The sequence below is a fragment of the Micropterus salmoides genome, unplaced genomic scaffold (assembly GCF_014851395.1).
Source record: "Micropterus salmoides isolate LMB-PRFRI ecotype aquatic unplaced genomic scaffold, ASM1485139v1 Ms_hic_scaffold_19, whole genome shotgun sequence".
Taxonomy (NCBI): domain Eukaryota; kingdom Metazoa; phylum Chordata; class Actinopteri; order Centrarchiformes; family Centrarchidae; genus Micropterus; species Micropterus salmoides.
The window spans coordinates 3,286,696-3,308,935 of NW_024041039.1; the positions used below are offsets into that span (position 1 = coordinate 3,286,696).

Below are 22,240 nucleotides of genomic sequence, written 5' to 3' on the forward strand. Positions count from 1 at the left end.
AAGACAGACAGACAGTATTTCTAAAATCCTGCCTGTAAACCTGTTCATGACCATCACAGACCTTTATTTGTAGTTGGACCCACAAAGAGAAAATCAAGAGTAATTCAACAAATGATGGCATCTTTGCTGTCTGATGCTCCGGGTTGCCAAAGATGTCTTTGCACAAAACGCCCAAAATCCAGCAATGTATATTTGCAAACATGCCTTAAATTTGTACATTTGTAGCAGAGTCACATTTCACAACTGCAGATAGGTCCATAAAAAGCTCTCACATGGTCATGGATGTGTTGCAAGTGTGGGAGTTTGTTTTGATTAGCGAACGCTGATGGAATTGTTGCAGATTATTGCTTGCAAATTAGTGAAATGGGCCCTTAGTTGATGAACTAATGATGTATGAATGCCAAGACTCAAGTATTGGTCCAATCTTCGAGGCCAACACAGGCCGAATGCTGGCTTAAGTGCAGCTAACGTATGTAAATCATGAGCCCAATCAATTGAATCTATAGTTTTTACAAAATTATTGAGGGCCAATTAATGAGGCAACAATGGATTTTCATTTGTTGTCAGTCTAAATCAGTTTCTTCTAAGATTCTCAAATTGCATTTTATTCAAAGATACGGTCACTTATTTCAATAAAATGTCCCTTACCCTGAAAAACCAGTTCTTCCATCGTGTAACAACTTTCAAAATATTTTTTCAGAAAGCTAAAATGTTTGGCTTAAAGCTTGAGGCACCGGTGTTGTTGCCTCAGCACTCATTCAGATCAGCTGTCTGCCTGAAATGAAGTCTTGCCTGAGGCGGAGGTAACTGCCATCTGTGAAGCTTTCACAGGTGCTGACAATGCAGACAGTAAACACTGCCACTCGAAAAAACAACCATTTTAACAGTTTTGCTCTGCCACATGTTTAGCTTTGCTCCTCTTTCTTTTTCTGATTCCTACAATCTGACATTACTGTGGCCCAACAGTAATAACCACAAATCTGTCTATAAATGTGTCAGCAACATTACAGAATGTAGTTCGCATTAAGAATAGTGATATCAGGAAGTAGAAAGTAGAAGGAGTCATTTTGGGTGAAACGGGGGGCATGAACAAGCATCACATGGTGCAGATAATACATTAACGGCCCATTTTGCTATCTTTAGCAAACCGGGATCTCTCTCCCGCTCAGCTGATGCTGACGTGTTGTGGCGTTCCGAGCCGTAGGAGAAGCCAGAGACGAAGCTGAGAGCAACTTTAAGTCGGCAGCACGAGCGAACTCAGCTGCCAACGCCTGCAGCAGCGAATCTCCCATCCTCACAAACGGCCTCTCGTACCCCTCTAATCACCAGGCGGGTTAAACTGCAACCCACAGTACGCTGCTCTGTGACACAGCAATCTAATGCTGCATCCTCAGTGGGGCCTCAAACAAGCCGTACAGCCCTGAAATAAACCGTAATGTGCTGGCTGGCTTCAGTCTGCAGCTTGTAAGTCAAACCACTAACGGCAAAGTACAGCCTTGTTGCCAACAAGATTTTGTTCTCTCTCTCTATTATTTGTTATACAGATGTCTATATTAAAAAGCCATCTGTTTAATAGCGCAGTTAACATTTCATTTCAAAATGTCTGGGAATTACACATTAAATGAATCAGGAGCCACACGGCGAACTGAAACAACTCAACCCCATTTTTGATCTTTTAAACTTTAAACCTTTTAAAATGATCAGTTCCAAGAAGAATGCTTGTGTTGGTGAATTTAATTTGACTGAACTGTGACTCTGAACTTCTCCGGTGTTTTTTCCAAATCACGGCTGATTATGGAACTGAATCTGAAGTTTGTCACATCAGCTGAAGCAGCAGCTAACTGGCAAAGACATCAGAGCACTGATGTGACAATATTAGTTCCACTCAAGCTTTAATTGCACGATCAACCCATGTTATTCATGTGTCGCTGACCACACATAATGAACGCATAAACAAATCACACGACAACTCTGGGCAGGGTCTCTGCAGGAGGAGGGCAACTCACTGCATGTGTTCACACATGTTTGCATGTGTGCGTACATTAAAAAGGGGGATGGGTGGGGCAAGCACACCCGCTCAGCGGCGCCGTGAACGACTCCCAAGGCTTGAAGCTGACATTGTGCATCAGTCAGGGCACAGAGGACAACACCACCGCCCACATCTCCTGTGATTCCTGACAGCATCACAACCTCCTCAAACACAACCTGACAGCCCGAGACATTCCCACATCGCAGGGAAACAAGACTTGACTCGTTATTTTTCATCCAGCCAAAGCTTGGAAGGAAATAAAGAGGGGGGGGGAGATATGTAGCAGGAGCATGGAGACAGTACAGAGGAGAAGGAAGAAGGAGGAGAAGGAAAAAGAAAGGATGATGGAGTACAAGCTGGAGTAGCAAGAGAAGGAGAAGAAGAAGAAGACAAAACAGGAGGAGAAGGAGAATCTGGAGAAATAAAACGTAACAATAAGCTGAAGGAGAAGATAATAAAGAGAAAGGTGGGGAAAGATATTGTGCAGATAAGTCTGCAGTCCTGTTAGCTGTCCTGTAAGGCTGTACTGTCTGAGGATCACCAAAGTTATTACGATTCATCCTGAGGGGAACGTTAAGCTCAGAACTAAATATTATGAGAATCCAACAAATAGCTGTATTTGTTCCACCCAAAACCCCAAATATCAACCTCATGGTGGCACCAGGGTGGCACTAGAGGAGAAATAAAGGATCATGAAAGTCATGTGGATTAATCCTCTAGGAACCACGAATGTTTGTTTCAAATATCTGGAGGAGTCGGCCGACTCAACATCCACATCCAGCCAATGAGGGCAGTCAGCTACTTTTTCCACTGGAAAACACTTTTTACTCCCCTCCAGCTCTCTGTAGCTCAGACGATCCCTGCTACCTGCATGTGCTTTCACCAATATTGAATTTGTCTTTCTAAATGCTAGATATGTGCTTTATAATAAACTGCTGTTTCATGTGTAGCCGTCGGTGACGCAGCTGCTGTCAGCTCGTGTAGCGTGTGACCCCCTGTCACCGATCAGTCACGTAGCGTGAATGCCAAGTTGTGTAGCCTGAACAGCACGAACAGGCGATCGGCCGACACTGAAAGCCGTGTAGTCTGCAGGAGCCTTGAAGAGTGTTCATGAAACAAATACAATGGAAAGTGCTTGAACGCACCACATACCTAGCTACTGCCCATACAGCCAATGGGAATGTGTGACATTGGAGATTCCCTGGAACTAGTCCCTAAAGCAGCGTTTCTGTGTCAGCGGTGTCACGGCTACCGGCAACAGGTGTGCTGGAAGCTGCAGGGATGTCGACAGGCGTCCTGCCTCTGACGCATTCAAATCCAGAAGGACGCGGTAGATTCATTATCGGCGCAATCTATCCAGTGATCATGCTAACGCTACATTGTGAACGAGAAATCCGCGTTGAAATTATATAAATCCTGCTCTCTGTTCGCTCCCAAAGTGATCAGCAGAGCAGACAGGCAGCGGAGGTAGAAGATAACTCCAAGATTACCGAGTTGACGACAACTACACTTGTTACTGTAAGTGCAATATATGTTTCGCAAGTAAAAAGTCGATACTTCATCAATACGCCTGTTCAACAAGCAGAAATACGTAAACCTGTAGAAAGCGTTTATTGTACATTTAGTGACTTTGCTGTTTTAAACATTACTGTTGCTGCTCTAGAAACAACATTTAGTTATAGTTTAAACAGGGCTGGGCAATAAAACAATAATGATAATTATCGCAATATAATTTTCCTCAATAACAATATAAAAATAATAATTATCTGTAGTGTAAAGACAATAATACCCAAGAGACAGTAATACAAAAACAATACAAGATAAAAGCATGAAAACAAATGTTCAATATATCGTCAATAAAAGTTTGATTTAATTCCTTTGAATTATGTACAAATTAGCAATTAATGTTTCTATTAACATCATATATATTGTTGAGGACAAGGGACTGAAAAAATATTTACTAATCATAATTTTTGAAAAACGATTTTATGATAATTGTTTTGAATGTTCTACCTCAGATTTGTGAAGTGATCCACTGTTTGGCGTCAAGTGTTTTTCATGTTCTGACCATGAAGTTTAACCACACAATTAACTATGTATGTTTCTTCAGTTTTCTCTCAGGAGCCTTTAAACTTGAAAAAAAAAAAAATGATTTTCACATTTATTGTTATAATTATCAATATCGAAAGGTATGAAATGTTTTTATCATGATAACATTTTTGGCTATTTTAAATATTTGTTTCTAACCCTGTTCTGAATTTATTCTAGTTAGTGTAACTTTAATCTGGATTGTTTGACAAATCATGTGTTTATTGTTGTTGTTGTTGAGCATGAGAGCAGCACAGAAAAGAAAACTTTGAGAACATGTTTTAGGAAGCTGAATAAGGAGTGTCAAAGTCTGTCACCAGGGAAATAATCAGATATCTGCAATCTTTGTCATTTTAACTTAACTTTAATTTAATTTAGCTCTTATTGTAATTATATAACATCTGGGAAGGTAATTTTTTGGTGACCCCCAGTAAAACGTGGCCATTTCCATGGCTGCAAACAACTGTACAGATATTTCAGTCTGGACCAAAGTGGTGGACCAACTGACTACCAGACCAACCAACATTGCCATCGATTTATATAAAAATAAGTGGGGGGGGGGCAGAAAAAAAAGAGAGAATAAAGAAGTCAAGATGGAGATTAAGAGGAACATCTAGAAGATCAATGAGGAAATCAGAAGAACAGGAACACAAAGGAGGAGTAGACTGAAAATCCAGATTATTAAAACATCAGGGAGGAAGATGGTGAGAGAGACAGAACAAGAACAAGAAGTTGAAGGAGAAGGAGGAAGAAACCTCTCAGAAGCCAACTGGCGTTACATACTGGGGCATCCAGCCACATACTCATTTGGATCCCGCTCACAGAATTTGTCACATCACCCCCCGTACTCCTCCCTCTCTTTACCGTACACTATCTAACAAAACAGAAACACCATAAAAAAATAATCTTCCCTGGTGGCTCCGTACACTAAGCTGCACATCATGTACTCGGAACATCGGGTTTTCAAATCCTTCAAAGACATCCTCCACACGTCTCTCTGCTCTTTAAATTCTACTGTGAATTTATCTAATAATAAAACAGCCACCACCCTAAAAATAATCTTCAAAAAAAAAAAAAAAGAAAAAGAGCGAGACATTGTTGTTTATGAAAAGATGTTTTTTGGGAAGCTTCTATCAAGTAAAAGCACCTTGCTGTGGTGAAACACCAGCTCACCTTTAGTGGTTTCGTCTTCGATGGGCTGCTTGAAGAGAGTGATGTCCTTAAAAGTGCAGAGGAACAGAACCACCTTGTCGTTCTCGTTCCTGATAGGAGCCACTTGCATGTAGAACCACACTGGACTTCCTGCAGAGACATCAGAATATCTAATTAGGTTGGTAAATATTGTTTTTCGATTGTTGTAGGTTCGGTTTAATGTAGTCCAGTGGTTCTCAAACTGCGGAGCCACTTCAGGGGGTCGTGGATGTTGAACAGACCTAAAGTTGCATTAATATGATTCACGTGGCGACGTAAACAAACAAAAGCTCTCTGATGCTAGCAAGGCTAATTTGCTAACATGAATCTCGTTTATTTTAATTGCCTGTATTGTTAATACGTACATTCATCACATTTATTCATTCAGCTGACGCTTTTATCCAAAGCGACTTACAATTGATTAATGATTGATAAAAAATAAAATCCAGTTTTGCTGGGGTTGTGGGGCATGAGCTTTTCTTTTTCGGCTTCTGAAGGGAGTGTGACAGAAATAGTTTGAGAACCACGGGTGTAGTCTATATGCAGTGTGAGAAAATAGAGCCCCAGAGCACCTGGCAACTTTAAATCTCTTGTTTTGTGCAACCAAAACACAAAGATTCAGTTCAAATCAAATCCTCACAATTGACAGGCTAAAATCTAATAATGATTGCAGTTTTTGTTTGATAAATGACCTAAAACAGAGTTTTTCAAAGTGTGAGGCCTCCTCCAAACACTTTCTGAGAAGATTCAATGAATGCAAGTGAAATATATTACATTAGTTAATAAAAGAAGATCATGGAGACAGTTAGAGCAGTTTGGGAGAAGTTTCTTTACTTTCTCACCTTTCCCAGAGTCAGAAACCAACAAATGCCTCAGGACAGACCTTTTTAAGCTTTTCAGTGTAGTCTGAAGTTATGTCAAACAGAGATATTGGGTATCTTAGCTCTATCGTTGAGTGGGATCAAATAACATGATTGTAGGTATCCAGGAACTGAGGGAAACCAGGGGGGTTGAGGGGCCAGCCCTTTCCAAGCTTAGTCTGAGGGGAGGCCCACCGTCCCAGAGTTTGAAACCCTGTGATCTAAAAGATGTATCAATTTCTGAAATTATTGTTGATGAATTTTTGATTACCCCACGACCCGATCCCGGATAAGCGGATGAAGATGGATGGAATTTTTGGATTGATTGACAAACCGTTACAGCGCTTTTCAAAATCCCAAACTACAAGGCACAAGTCTTATTCTTCAGTCAGTGGATTCGGTTGTGGAGGCAAAGCAACCCTGCACAATTTTTTTTATGTTGAGTTCAACTTTGGTTAACACTGACACCCGAATTTTCACTGTTGACCATAAGCAAGCTGTCAGATGTCAGTGCCGACCTTTGAGAGAAAGGTGAGCCGGAGAGAGAAAAATGGAAGAAGTTAAGTTACACTATCCACCTTTATTGGGAATTGGCAAACAGTTTAGGTTTCCCATTTATAAATAGCGCTGTAGTACAGATGTAGTACAGATGGGGTTTGAATTACCCATATTCAGACTTAATGTTAAGGGAACTCCGTGTCCGTCTGAACAGAAGGACCTCCTCACACACACTGAAGTTGCACACACCATAATGTCCTTATTTTCTGTGGATACAAGTTGTTCGCAGTCATCATCAATCTCATTTATATCCCATTCTCCTGATTTGTCAGCACATTTGAGCCATTTTAAAATTGATCTTTTCATCTTTTACTGTTTCTGCCTCGTGCTCCTCCACCCCGCCTTTAGCTCTCGTTGGCGATCACTCTTGGGAGACGGGAACATTTGGAACTATTTTTGTCTGCACACTTTGACTATTGTGCTCCTCAGCAATGCTGCTGATCCAGGATTTACTGCCCACTCTACTGCTGTTCCATCACACTGGACAGAAGAAGCTATTTTTCTACCCAGGTTGACCTGCTGAAGTTAAATTGTATTGCATGTATTACATTTTGCACCTTTCTGAAGTTATTTTTTTGACAGTGATTTCCGTTGGACTAGTCAGTAATGTTGCTGTGTCTTGTGCTTGATATTTCGCTGTGTTAGCAGAGTTGTCGACTTGCGAGTTTTTGATCATAATGTTATCATAACAAATGCACGTGTACGGGCGTTCTTATTTACGACACCAGTGACTTACACTCTGAAACGGGCGGCCACGTCACATCATACATAATGTTGCTTTAATTAAGGAAATGAACACTCACTGTTTTTTCTGTACAGCAGGATTTCGAAGCAGTTGGACTCATAGTTGTCGAACGTCTGCCTGACTTTGTCGATGGTCTTCTTGTCCGTCAGCTCTCCGTACATAAAACTAGAAAGGAAACAGCTGATATGAGAAACAGCAGCAATCAATGCCGACCTGACCCTTCACCCCTAGTATATCACATGTTTGTAATGGCATTGTCGATCTGTTATATTCCAATAAAGTGCAAGTTTTACGTTTGAGTAGAGTAAAATGACAGCAGTGTAAATTTGGCTGACAGTGAAGGATTGTGGATTGGCTCTGGATTGGTGCAGCCTCCATTTCCTGGCATAACATAATTAGTCTGAGCGATTGCTTTACGTCTTCAAGGACTAATACACACACACACACACACAGAAGTGCAAATAAACAGTAAAAAGAAATATCCACCAGTTAAATTCACAGTATGTGTTTTCTCCTAGTTGATCACAGACAGAAACACAGCAGGTTATCACCAAAGACTCAACATGTCACGTCGTTATTAGGGATATTCTTCTCCGTTTTTTATTGAAAGTAACATCATAAGATGAGATGAGGGCTTCTGCTAATGTAACCAGCCTCATGTGTTTGTAGCCAGCATGGGTGTTTTAAAAAATGGATGAGGAATCCAAACATGGTTAACCCATTCAGCGCAGTCACATTTGATCTCCAAGTTCATATTCCAAAAAAGTTCCTCCCACTTCCAAGCAAGGCTGAGCACGATGCAGACAAAACTAATTTCTTGATATGACTCTTATTTATTGGAACTAGTGGTTTAAACTGAAATGCTCAGGAAATGTTTATGATCTTACAAGATAATCTTTTGCAATGGGTGTTTTTGGCAAAATGTCTTTCTGGGTCCCAGTCCTTCATGTCTCCTGTAGTTACAGTTACTACAGACACCAGTGTTGGGCAAGTTACTTCCAGAATGTAAGACATTATAGATTACTGTCATTTGAGAGTAATTAGTTATATTATAACATTACTGTCTCTGAATTGTGATGCTTTATGAGTTACTTTCACTGCCATTTAATAGGCGCATGATTCTGATAGTAAGACGTGCTGCATAGGTGGGTTCTAGTGATGTGCAGAGTTATGTCCACAGATCGGGTCACAAAAATTAACCTTCTGATTATTGGGGGAGGGGGTAAATAGGATGAATCGTCTCCCCATTAAGAAAGACTGTTTGCATTTACCTCGTGCGTAAATGCACACAGGTACAGCAGCAGGTCATTGATTATCTGAATCTCCCGACACTCCGTCAGGATGAGCTGACAGCAGCCTCTCTGATCAGGAAAGTAATTTGTTAAAGCACAAACACAGCGTATAGAAATCTATTTACTCATGATCCATCGGGGGAGCTACCGTCTTGCTAAGAGGAGCCCAGCTCCCCTGTGGTTTGCATCCTGCGTACAGTCACATATCGGATTCCAGCAACAGTGAATAACGTTACTCTTTTACTCATGGATTTGTTTTTCTGGTGCACAAATGTTTTGCAGTGTTGGTGAATTATTAAAAAAACAAAACAGCTCTTAATTTCAGGTTAAAGTGTGTATAATGAGCGTTACTAGGGTTCTAACGGGTATAATATTACAGATTTTTCTTTTAGTAATGCGTTATATTACTGCGTTACAGCAAAAAGCAATACATTAGTGTAATTGCATTACTTTCGTAACGCATTACTCCCAGCACTGATCACAACAGCAAAACTGCCACACATCCAAGCGCTGCCCCCTAAGGGATGATGTAAACTCAAAGTGCATTAAAAGAAAATCCTCAAAGAAAGTCAATGTCCCACCAACACTGTTTTATTGACAGGTGATGTTCAGAGCAGAAATACCACAGCAAATTACTTTAAAGAAAGAAAGAACTGTTTTGGTGCAGTAGATGGCTCAGTCGGCAGCTGAACCTGCTGCTGCAGCGGATTCCTTCGGGCCAGTTGCGCCCGTCAAAATGAGGTCCTCAAAAAGCGGCTTCTTCATGACACTGACAGGCTCAGACTGTTCTACCAGGTGTCTGACAACATCAGGGAAAGGATCCCTATGAGTGACTCCTGGTGAAAGTGAAGTCTTACTCAGGGACAATTCTCGCTCTGAAATCTCATGAGAGGCGAGTTGTTGCAGGGAACGACGGAGGAAACATGAGTCAGAGTTGGAGAAGAGTTTGTTGTGTTGAAGTAACTTTAGGAAATAAAGTCTTGACAGCAGCTCCTCTATGTCCACGTTATTTGGATAATCTACCAACTTTTAGATTAGATGAGGTTCAACGATTCAAATTTTTCACAAATACAATTGTTTTCTGATATTACACCGCTGTGGTTAAGGTTTGATAGGGCTATGGTGAGTGTCAGTTATACTTTCAGATAATAGTACATTATATAGCTTAGCACTAGTATGATATTGTTCTCCTTCATTAAATCCTTGTGCGAGAAAGCCAGAGATGCTCTACATGGTGGTTAGTCTGTCATTTGTTAAAGCTCAGAACTAAGATGTCATTAATCACAACCACTCAGGCATAACAACAAGATCAACATTTCGAAAGTTTGCTGTGAGACATCAACCTTTTTATTTAATATGATTTGTCGTCTCACGAAAAGTGACACTGACGAGCGACTTCATAAAAAAGTTGAACACTGCTGCTCAAAAGGCACCCAATCTTCTCTCTACTCTGCCTCCACCGACAGAGATTAGCAGGCTGGCGAGAACAGGAACAGGTGAGCGTCACGTAGTGCCCCCTGGGTAACGCAGGGGAGGACTACATGAACCAATCAGAGAACCTGATATGGAGAGGGCAGAAAGGAGTACTGGATGCAGGTGAGAAGTGCCGGTGCACAAAGAAAAAGTCTTGGTACACTAAAGAATAAAATGTAGAAGAAGTGCCAGTGCTGTGCACCTGAGCGTACCGGCCCACCTGAAGCACTGGTGGAGCCCCAGAGAGATGATCAAATTAGAATAATTGTCTTCCTGCTTGAACTTTCACTCCACATTTAAATTTCAAAACAGTAATTTGGATGGACATTAGGGGATTTTGGGACACTTAAGCGAAGTAAGAGGGGCTCAACTTTAATGAATAGCAGCTACTGCCTCATCACAGTTTGCATATATCTATGAGTTGTGAGCAGCTCCACCAAAGACGGATTTTCCTTTCAAAACTTCTCATTGTTTATTTGAATAATTTGTAGAGCCCCAAAGAGGTAAAACTACCCAGTAATTTACCGAAAAGGCAAACAGAGGAAATACCAGTTTGAGCAGAAGAACAATGTTTTCACATTGCAGAAACAACCTGCCAGCAACAACATCTGGCCCACGGCCAGATTGCTTTGATAGCAGAAAACAGTTACTACAGTTACTCACATAACCACTTCCTCTTAAGTGATTATGCCTCTAAAATAAAAGCACAAGAACGTCTTTTGCAGCGATGCTTTATGTCGAGTTTATTAAGAGCTTTTACTTTGAAGAGTTCTGAAGGACAATTCAAAAGAGTCCCTGGCTTTCTTGACACACCTCTGAAAAAGCCGTCATAAACGTGTGATTGGATTCCCCTGAATTTTCTCAGGGAAATGAAAATTAGTGTCCACAGGTTCATGAATGCGAATCAAACGCGGGACGCGCACACACACACACACACACACACACACACTGCAGCACATGCTTTATGTGAGCGTGTGCAAAAGTGTCTTTTATTCAATTGTTTAACAAGGGAGAAAAAAAATTCCGCAATAGATGGAATCAACCTCACAACCTACCCATCGGGAGTCCTGCACAGTACCGACTGAGCTAAACGTGCACATGGTTTCATGTGGTCTGACTTTGTTCTGGCCCGCCATATAACTGCTTGGAAAAATTTGCCCGCTGCCAGACTTATTTGCCGACCCCTGCATTAGGGCGTCCTGACTCCCAAATTGGTCTAAAGCCTTCTTTTGTTTGTCCCTTTGCACTCAAAGTACATGTGAGCTTCTGTAACCCTTGTGTCACAATGTTAGTTGTTGAAATGTCTCTTCAAAGTCAAAGCCTGTCAAAAGACCAAAAATGGCGGCAAGCACATTCACTAACACGTGAACTGATCTTCCATCAGTTTGGCAGCAGGCTGTAAGTTTAAGCTCTTCAAGTGTCACGTCTGCGTGGATTGCTGGTCTCAGTGTCCTCCCCAGCCCAGAGCAGCAGGGACTGGATGGTTAAACCTCTGTGTCCTTATTCTCACTCAGCTCAGTGTCTGAGGGAGCCTTTTTAGCCTCTGGCTAGCGAAGGCCGTCACCCACGAGAGGCGCCGAGGAGAGGAGTCGTCCTTTGGAATCAAATTTTAAAACGTCTTGACTGACAGGCGAGCAGCACACCGTCCTCGAGCTGGACCGGGCAGAGCTCCCCTGGCAGATCTAAATTTGATTCATTTCAGAGTCATACGGAGCCATCTCCTCCTCCTCTCTTTTACAGCAAGTGGAAATATCCGATGCCGTGTTCCTCTGCTTAGCTCCACACTTCAGAGCAGTAAACGAAGCCGGTATCATGTACACAGCTCTCCGGAGCAACACTGTGCGGTTTTAATGATCACCACGGCGAGACAGAAGCCGACAGGTACAAAAAAAAATGTCACTTTTTAATATTTTCCCTCTCTCTCTCATTGTGCTTACATAATGGATGAAACTGAATAAAAAACGACATTCAGTGATTTCTCCAGGATAAATGGGGCACTTTGAAAAGAACATGGTTTTAGTTTTGAAAACAGTGACTCATGGCTACTATGGTGTGGTTTTAACTCCTAAAGAAGCCGGTGTTGTAAATATATATTGGTTTTAATGGCTTTCACTTTAACTGAAGCATTTAAAGGATTAAAACCTACTGCCTATAGATTCAGTACCAAAGTGTTTGCAAATGTCAAGGAATAATACAGAAGAAAATTACTGCATGTTTAGTTACGCTGCGAGGGCAATTACAATAAAGCGACAAGACCTGTGTCTCCATTAGCACACTGTAAGTAATGTTGCTTTAGACCAATAATTGTGCACATTTGTAACAAAATATAGCCAGAAAACTCATGGGTTTTACCTGCATGTGCTGCTCTTCTGCATGACCTCAGCCCTGTGGAAGCCAGACAGCTTGCAGAATCCGTCATTGCTATAAACTACAGGCCACTCCACGATCTGGGCGTTTCCCAGGAGGAAGCTGGTCTCTGAGAGATGGACAGGACAGAGAAAACATCAGCCCCAGTAACAGCATCAAATATGAAGAACAGATAAAATGCTGCAAAGCGTCTTAACCTCTAGAGAAGATGTTACAACTACATGCTCAAAAAAATGAAGGGAACACTAAAATGACACATCCTAGATCTGAGTGAATGAAATAATCTCATTAAATACTCCTTTCTTTACATATTTGAATGTGTGGACAACAAAATCACACAAAAATGATCAATGGAAATCAAATTTATCAAACCATGAAGGTCTGGATTTGGAGTCACACTCTAAATCAAAGTGGAAAACCACACTACAGGCCGATCCAACTTTGATGTAATGTCCTTAAAACAAGTCAAAATGAGGCTCAGTAGTGTGTGTGGCCTCCACGTGCCTGTATGACCTCCCTACAACGCCTGGGCTCCTGATGAGGTGGCGGATGGTCGCCTGAGGGATCTCTTCCCAGACCTGGACTAAAGCATCCGCCAACTCCTGGACAGTCTGTGGTGCAACGTGGATGGAGCGAGACATGATGTCCCAGATGTGCTCAGTTGGATTCAGGTCTGGGGAACGGGCGGGCCGGTCCATAGCATCAATGCCTTCCTCTTGCAGGAACTGCTGACACACTCCAGCCACATGAGGTCTAGCATTGTCTTGCATTAGGAGGAACCCAGGGCCAACCGCACCAGCATATGGTCTCACAAGGGGTCTGAGGATCTCATCTCGGTACCTAATGGCAGTCAGGATACCTCTGGCGAGCACGTGGAGGAACTGTGCGGCCCCCCAAAGAAATGCCACCCCACACCATTACTGACCCACCGCCAAACCGGTCATGCTGGAGGATGTTGCAGGCAGCAGAACGTTCTCCACGGCGTCTCCAGACTCTGTCACGTCTGTCACGTGCTCAGTGTGAACCTGCAATCTGTGAAGAGCACAGGGCGCCAGTGGCGAATTCGCCAATCTTGGTGTTCTCTGGCAAACGCCAAACATCCTGCACGGTGTTGGGCTGTAAGGACAACCCCCACCTGTGGACGCCGGGCCCTCGTACCACCCTCATGGAGTCTGTTTCTGACCGTTTGAGCAGACACATGCACATTTGTGGCCTGCTGGAGGTCATTTTGCTCCTCCTGCTCCTCCTTGCACAAAGGCGGAGGTAGCGGTCCTGCTGCTGGGTTGTTGCCCTCCTACGGCCTCCTGATGTACTGGCCTGTCTCCTGGTAGCGCCTCCGTGCTCTGGACACTACGCTGACAGACACAGCAAACCTTCTTGCCACAGCTCGCATTGATGTGCCATCCTGGATGAGCTGCACTACCTGAGCCACTTGTGTGGGTTGTAGACTCCGTCTCATGCTACCACTAGAGTGAAAGCACCGCCAGCATTCAAAAGTGACCAAAACATCAGCCAGGAAGCATAGGAACTGAGAAGTGGTCTGTGGTCACCACCTGCAGAATCACTCCTTTATTGGGGGTGTCTTGCTAACTGCCTATAATTTCCACCTGTTGTCTTTTCCATTTGCACAACAGCATGTGAAATTGATTGTCAATCAGTGTTGCTTCCTAAGTGGACAGTTTGATTTCACAGGAGTGTGATTGACTTGGAGTTACATTGTGTTGTTTAAGTGTTCCCTTTATATTTTTGAGCTGTGTATATGTTGGACTGGTCTAGTTCAGTTTAGTTTTGCTCTTGGACAACTCAAGATGTCAACTAACGCTTTCTCACCTCATGTCCTAAATACAAAACATTACGAGAAAAACATTGCCCAAATATATCCTGAATTCCAATCTAAACAAGATACACAGAGACCCCTGCTTACTGGGAGAAATGCCAAATAATTGCAGGAAAATGGATCTCCTCGTTCCACAAACTGAGAACAACCAGTGCAAACTCAGACCGATATAGAAAATAATTCATTGCTGTAGTTCATTTAGAGTGACTGTAATTTTATCAAAATAATTATTATCATTTGTTGTTTTAATAATTATTCCTTGGAAAATGCTGCTGCTTGTCAAAAACCAAGAAATATTTTCAATGTAAGATAAATTTTATTTTTAGTTTGTTCTTTACGACAAAACATTATATCTAAAGTAAATCTGCTGATGAGCACCATGTGATTCGGTCAAAGAGTTCAAAATATGAGCGGCATTTCAAGTTGTTGTGATCGGTGCTCTGTTGATCCGGTGACACAGAAAAAATATGGACTTCACCCTTTTTACTTTTTGAAAATGGCTATTCAGAGTTGAAAGAAAAACAGACAACAAGTATGTCTCAGGTCTTTGGGCTCAGACTTTATAACACTCGTGGACAAAGACTGAGGGCCGGAATTTACCTGAAAGCAGGATAAGTGTTCGTTTCACAGCCTCTTGCACCGACACTTAAAAACCACGGTTTTAAACTGAACAAAGTTTAATAATTGAGCCTCTCTTTCAGTCTTAGTGTAAGGGTCAGATTGAACAGTTGAACAGAGTATCTTTGAAGCCCGTACACCTCGGACGCCACATTATGACGACAACACACCGTTGCCTTCCTCTTGACGTCACAAAACAGCGCCGGCTCTCTCTTGGCATTACTAACTGTTCAATCCAACGCTTACATTAGTTCAGACCTCTCTAAACCCAGATTAAACTCAGCCTTGTTGCTCCATGCTTTTAAACCCAAACTCTGATAGCTGTTTAAACAGGCGGTGCAGTTAAACTGACTTTTACTAATCCCAGATTTTAGTTTAATTGTGCAACACAGATGATATACAATTTAAATTAGGTTTGTTCATTCTAAACAACTATTAACCTTAATCTCAGTGTTTCATTTATTTCTGTTTGGGCAACCAGTCCTTGTTAAGGATAGTAAGCAGCTGAATAATGAAACAGTCTGACCTACAAGAAAAGAAAACTAAGGAATTTCCTACCAAAGAGACTGTAACTTTGGAAATAATCTTACAGGGGCGTCACTTCACAGTCAGTATGACGAGAAAGATCACAGCATCCAACAACTCTTTGAAATAAGAGTTTTATAGAGACTGAATAAACAAACCTATGCTTTAAAAGCTGCAGCCTACTGTGTGCCCTTTGGAATTAAAGAGCTGAGTAAGACTTACTTCAACAGTGACTTTGAGTCATCTCGACCTTTTTGCTCTTCTCTTTCTTGCCAACTAAATACTGGGTTTTCAGCAAAAAGTGGTCAAACATTTATGATTTTTCAACCTCAATAGAAATCCTTTTTAACAGACTGCCAGAAGCCTTTTCATTCTCTGAACCTTCAAGTTAAAAATTGTAAAGATAATATTATTCTTATCCCAGCCGGAGAGCCTCTGAAACAGCTTTTAAATGACGAAGGGACGTTCAACTCTCCAGTGAAACCATCCTGATGAATACCATCCCTTTTGTTTTTACTGTAAATGTTAATATTATTTATGAACCATGTGCTTGGGTTAGAGTCAGATGATGTCTTATCACTGGACAGCTGCCTTCATAAATCTACTGAAGCATGTGACAGGTAACACTATTTTCTATCTCTGTCCTCCTCATAACTTCTAAACACTGCCTCGCTCTGAAATCTTGAGAGAGGTGAGGTGTTGCAGGGAGAAAATGGAAACGAGAGAGAGGGGTGTTTCCTCACACAACACAACAAACTCCTCTCTCCAACATCGGTGGCAAAAAGTCATATATATTAAGTTATTTTGACGGGCGCATTCGCCGCACAGATTCCAAAACTGGTTTAAAAATAAAACATCCTTTAAGCTGCAAAATTGGGAAGCTGCTAATTTCTGCTGTCGACTGAAATTACTTGCAGTTTCAGCTTTTTTTTTTTTTTTCCAGTGCACACATTAATTTATTTCTGTGGGATGTAAACAGCTCCCCGAATTATTATTCTATTTACATATTTATAGTGTACTTGTTCTAAATGTTTATTTCTTACTGTGTTTGAATGTTGAGGAAAATATGTCAGATTGCCAGAATAGGATTATGGTACATTTGGGTTTAGGGACACAGTACAGTTTTACAGTGGACTAAAATACCCGTCCGAAACCTTGTCAGGTCGCAGTAACTTGATCCTTAACCAAGTGTTCTTATTAGCCAACAAAATGAGCATGAATTCATGCAGCAAAACAGTCTGCAGGCTTAGGATGAAGGTATAGTAGGCATCCGCTTATTAGCAAAAATGTATTACCACCCCCCAGTGCTCAACTATTAAATCTATAAGATATGAAAGTGAAGATAATTTCCCTGTGTGTCAATCCCCTTATTAAACCTCAACGAGCTACCTAGCGGCTACAGTAACACCAAACTGTAGAAACATCTGCAGTGGAGAAATTACCACCGGCAGCTTCTTGTTTTTTCTCTCTTTCATAATCACATAGATATTAATTATTCATTAGCTTGGTCTCCAGGGAGGACAGCAGAGGTGTTAGGTGAGTTAGGTAATCCATCACAGTGGACCCTTAGTCATCTTTTACACTGCTGTATTAAAAAAGGAGAATTCCAGGTTAGTTCAACTGGGGTGTTTTTCCGTTATAACATTGTCTTAAGGTCTGGGAACAGTGGGATTTTTCTACACAAGAAGAAATTTAAGGTTATCCAGATTATCTAAGACAAGTATGTTTGAAGGGGTTTGATGAAAACCTTTCTAATCGTCTGACTGCTCATGTTTCTTGACCATTTGTACATACAGTCAGGGTCATATTAGTCAGGATTTCAAATTCTCCCAGCAAAATTCAACCCACCTAAGAAAGTTTTAACGAAGGTTTTTAAAATCACAAAACGTCACATTGTACTTCAGTTTCACAGGTAAAGTTAGTTCTTGAAAGGTCAGAAAAACTACTATTACTGTCACGGCAACTTGAGGTTTTTCTTTACGTTTTCCCGTCCCCGGGTGCTTTGTCAGTCTGTGTGGCTCTCGCTCTGCTCTCCTGGATCCTGGCTCTCTTCCAACGAGACACACCTGCTTCCCATCAGCTCATCAACTCCGCTGCCCTTCAACCTTCTGCCGCTCAACCAACACAGCAGCCGATCGTACGGCCTATTCATGCGGTAGCACCTCCAGGCCAACTAGTAAATCTAGTCAGTATTTCTCCCTGTTGTGGAGTGGAATTGTCAGTAATTCAGTTTTCAGACCGCTGTAACACTCCACCTGTTACCTTCCACTCACCACGTATCTGTTTACAATAAATAACCTTTTTATTGTTTTACTACTTCCTAGTTTTCTGGCTCCAAAAACCGTAACAATCACTTGCTTTAGAAAATATTCAGCAGTGTATGCAACTAAAATTGCAGATAATGTCTCTTTAAAACCTGACAAATCTGCTGCAGCAGCAACTTTTGGCAGCTAATCACTAATCAATAAGAGACCTTCCTGTTTTCCAAAAAATAGCTGGCTGGTACCATTTTGGGATGGAAAGTACTGGAACAGCTCTTTAAATTTCACTCTGTGCATGCCCAAGAAACCATTACAAGCATGTAGTGTGTTTACAACGGGGAGGAAAACCATGTGATACGGCGTGACTCTGAAATGTTTGTAGTGAGACCCGGGCGATGAACAGTCGACGTCAGCAGCTCTCAGTCAGGTTCCACTGCAGGCTTTACAGACTGATGAGTAAATCCCCCCACCAGACGCACTCGATTGATTTTACTGGGCAGCCAACTGATGATATTTAAAAAAGAGTTACTATAATAAAACTGTTCTAGCTGTAGTCAGGGGAAAACCTCTATTATATCCGCAGCGGCCATCGCAGGCTGGGTGATAACGGATTCTAAATAAAACAACAAATTGGTTCTGTATATCAGTCGAACTCCAATAACTGCGTGATAAATAAATACTGGGAAAAACTTCAGACAGGTGTTTGTGTCGTGGTTATGGCTTTAAAATTTTGTGCTTCCTGTTTTAGTTTGAAGTTTTCTGCCTCTTGCTTCCTGTCTGTGTTGTTGTTTTCACCTGTGCCTCATTTACCCCCCCCCCCCTTTTTGTGTACTTAAGCCTCTGCGTTAGTTTGTTGTCAGATTCGTCACCACCTACTCTGTCAGGCGTCTCAGTCTGGTTTCCGTGGCCGTCTTTGGATATTTGTGGACCTTGTGTGCTTTCGTTCCCTGGATTTGTGTTTTCCTTTTGGACTGTGGATTAGTTTCGCCTCCTGGACTTGGAACTGCTTCACCTTTCATTCAAGTCTTTTCTCTGTGACCTTTCATTTAGTGCTAATGATCGGCATGAAGGTACCAGAAAGCTGACAGGAGGACACTGAAAAGCAAGGAAGAGGCTCATTTACTTGTTTTTAACCCGAAAGCCATTAAAAGAGTTTTGTAGACCGATTAACGAGTTTCCACAAGAAAACACTGTTTATTGCAGTTTTAAGTAAGTTAGGTCTGAGGACAGCTCTGAAAGTGCTTCCAGGGTTAAAAGTGGAAATGACTTGCTGATCGTGCTCCATAAATGGAGGTTTGAAAAACAGAAATGTGTCTTTCCAGGGACGGCCGGTATCTGGGATGGATAATATCCCGATTAATACAAGATAAAACACAAGCTTTTGTTTTAGTAGAAAATAGTTCCCAATTAATTCTTCTGATTAGTCCGATTAGTTAAAGGACAGAAAAAAAATCAATCAGCTGCTATTTTGACAATCAGTTCATTTTCAAATTTCTAAAGCAGAAATCCCAAACATCACCTCGTCTAGCTTCTCAGTTGTAGTGAGAACCTTTGTGCTGTTGGTCGGACAAAAGCAAGGGATCTTTAAGACATAACTGCTGTAGGAATGTGACGTCCTGTTATGGCCACTGTACAGAGGACACAGGACAAACTTTACATTTTCTGCTCCCTTAGCGTTAGAACAGATGTTTCTTTATTGCTGTCTTGGAGACAGCAATAAAGCTAAACCCAGACTTTGGACACTTTCTTCTTCATCCCTGCATAGTTATATGGATTAAATGAAGCCTCGATGCAAAGAATTTGCTTCAATGCTTTTTAGTAATCAAATTAAATCGATGAATTGTTTCAGCCCTAATCCTATGGGGAAAGCTCGTAAGTTGTTATAGAAGTGCGAAGTTATTTACTGTTCTGAAAGCCCGTAACGCTAAAAAGATGGCGGCTGCATGCATAAAGTTGCAGTGGCAGCAAGGAGCAGGTGTGTGAACGGATCAGATGCACTACATGTCCGCCAAAGTACTGCATGAAAAGGCGTCGGATTTGACGTGCAGTACTTGCAGTATGTGTTAGAAAATCCTGGGGTGCCTTCTATAAACATATAATGTATAATGCTGACCGTCTCCACAACCTCATTTGCATTTATTCAAGCGCCCCGTGGGATGAGCTGATGTCATGTCAGCGGCGCTCTGGATAAAGCCGTAAATGAAGTCGTTGTTGTGAAACCTTGCTCATGTGTGTAGAAGTATAACCTATTTTGGGGCAAAGTCATCAAATTATTTCAGTGTTTTTCTTCTCTCCCTGTTCATTCAGAGAGGGGCCTGGTCTTGTTAGCCCGAAATAACTGCCCGGAGGCGTTACCAAGATGGCTACCGAGTGGCGGGACTTGCCTATATAAGGACTTTGATGTAGTGTGAAGTGTTTCAGGCTTGCAGGCTGATGGTTGCTCCCTTTTCTTTTCTTAATGGTCACTAAAAGGCATTATATAGGTGAAGTCTGAGATGGTCACGCCTTCTTTTTAACGCAGCACAATCCAGAACAATATCAGCCTCATCGCTTTTCTGCTTCTCCTTCCAAATCAATTACTTCAGTGATTTTTCAGCACACAAAGGAACCAGAGTTACTTAAATTCATCTCCGTCTTGTTTTAAGCCCAAAACCTGCCGGCTGCAGCCTCCTCTGTGCCCTTTACAATTTAAAGAGCTGACTAAGACTAATGCAACACAAAAAAAAAAAACACAGAATCATCTCGACCTTTTCTGCTCTCCTCTTTTATCACAACCAATTACTTAGCAGAACAGAGGTTTGACCAATAGGGCTGCCTGAAGGCCGATAGCAACAGAAGCTGCTTGAAGAAATTCGGACCATCGGGGGACTCAAACCGTCTCCCGGAACCCACTGATGAGATTATTTTAGCGTTAACAGCGCTCATTCAATTGTCAGGGAATTAAGAGACTAAATGAGACCTTTTAATTTCAGATCTAATTTACTGTTAGGATGACAGACCCCAGCAAAACAAAGAATGCATCTTGTGCAGAGAAAGCACATTGTTACTGCAGCCTGTTGTTCTGTTGCAGCGATCAGAGAAAACCTCCATTTAGATAAACACCAACTCTCTCCAACCACCCTCAGGAAGTATTGATCCGGACTGCAGCCACTTAGTGGTGGAATGTATCTAAGTACATTTACTCAAGTTCTGTACTTACATACAAATTTGAGGTACTTTCAGGTTTGGTTTTCATGCCACTTTCTACTTTCATCTCAGAGTGAGGAGCTTATAAAATATAATGCTGTGTCACTTTATACAAATGCAGCTGAAACAAATAATCAATTAGTCGATTGACTGAAAATTTTATGCCGTATTTTGATAATCGTCAAAAGTAGGACACTTTTTCCAAGGGCGTCACTTTGTGTTGAAAAGCGGTGGGGAAACAGGGGCTCAGATTAGGGGTGTGAAGAGACACTTAGCTCACGAGACATTAGGTTCACGAGATGAAAAGATCCTTAATCAGTGTTTTAAAAATATCCTTAATGCTGAGCTAGATGAGCGGGGGTTCTGGGGGACCGCCCCCAAATTTCAATTTATGGTGGAAATGTTTTTATTTATGTAAAAGGAAACAAAATTCAGTCAAATGCAGTGCAGCTCTCAGTCAGTCTGTGCTGCTTTCAGATCCGTTTCTCCTGGAGATCAACTTTTCTCCTGTATCATCATCCCTGCTGAGGCAACACACATGTATGTAAGTCTGATTTAGTCTTCCCTCCTCTTTTGTCATGTTCAAAGGTTAGAGAACGGAAAACTTGGCCAAAAAGAAACTGTGTCAAGACGTTGTTAAAGTTACTGGTTGGTGCTTTTTTTTTGGGGGGGGGGTCATTTTATAATCAGCAGGGTGTTTTTTTTAGTTTAAGTTACTTTTTTTGGACAATGCACGTTTGTTTCCTCTATATTTTAATTACATTGCATGTTTTCTTAATGTGAAAATAAATGCAGCTATATTGCAACAAATTAGGCTTTTAAAAAAGTGGTGGGGACAAAATCAGCCATTTCAAAAAGTGGTGGGGACATGTCCCCAGCGTCCCCAGTGTAAATGACACCTATAGCTTTTTCATGCAAAAACATTTGATGGTTTCAGTTCCTCAAATGTGAAGATTTTCAATGATTTTAATGATTGTAATGTTAATAATGTTGACGTTTGGACTGTTGGTTGGACACAACAAGCACTGTGACTGTGTCACTTTGGGCTCTGGGTAACTGTGACGGGCAGAGTCATTACAAACCAATAATCAATCAATTAATGCAGAAAATAATCAGCAGATTGATCCAGAATAAAAAAAACAAAACTTCAGCAGTAAAATCATGCTTTTACATGAATGCATGAGGAATAATAATCCAATGATAGAATACG

At 41.5% G+C, this 22,240-nt stretch overlaps 1 protein-coding gene across 1 annotated transcript in view; it reads right to left on the reverse strand.

Annotated features, from left to right (window-relative positions):
• The window catches only part of kcnh5b (potassium voltage-gated channel, subfamily H (eag-related), member 5b), a 179,053-nt gene that overhangs the window by 153,842 nt on the left and 2,971 nt on the right, over window positions 1-22,240 (reverse strand). Inside the window, exons 2-4 of the mRNA XM_038729311.1 lie at window positions 12,589-12,712; window positions 7,530-7,636; window positions 5,291-5,419 (exon numbers count right to left, since the gene is read on the reverse strand). Coding sequence (XP_038585239.1) covers window positions 5,291-5,419; window positions 7,530-7,636; window positions 12,589-12,712 — 360 coding nt within the window. The remainder of the gene's footprint in view (window positions 1-5,290; window positions 5,420-7,529; window positions 7,637-12,588; window positions 12,713-22,240) is intronic.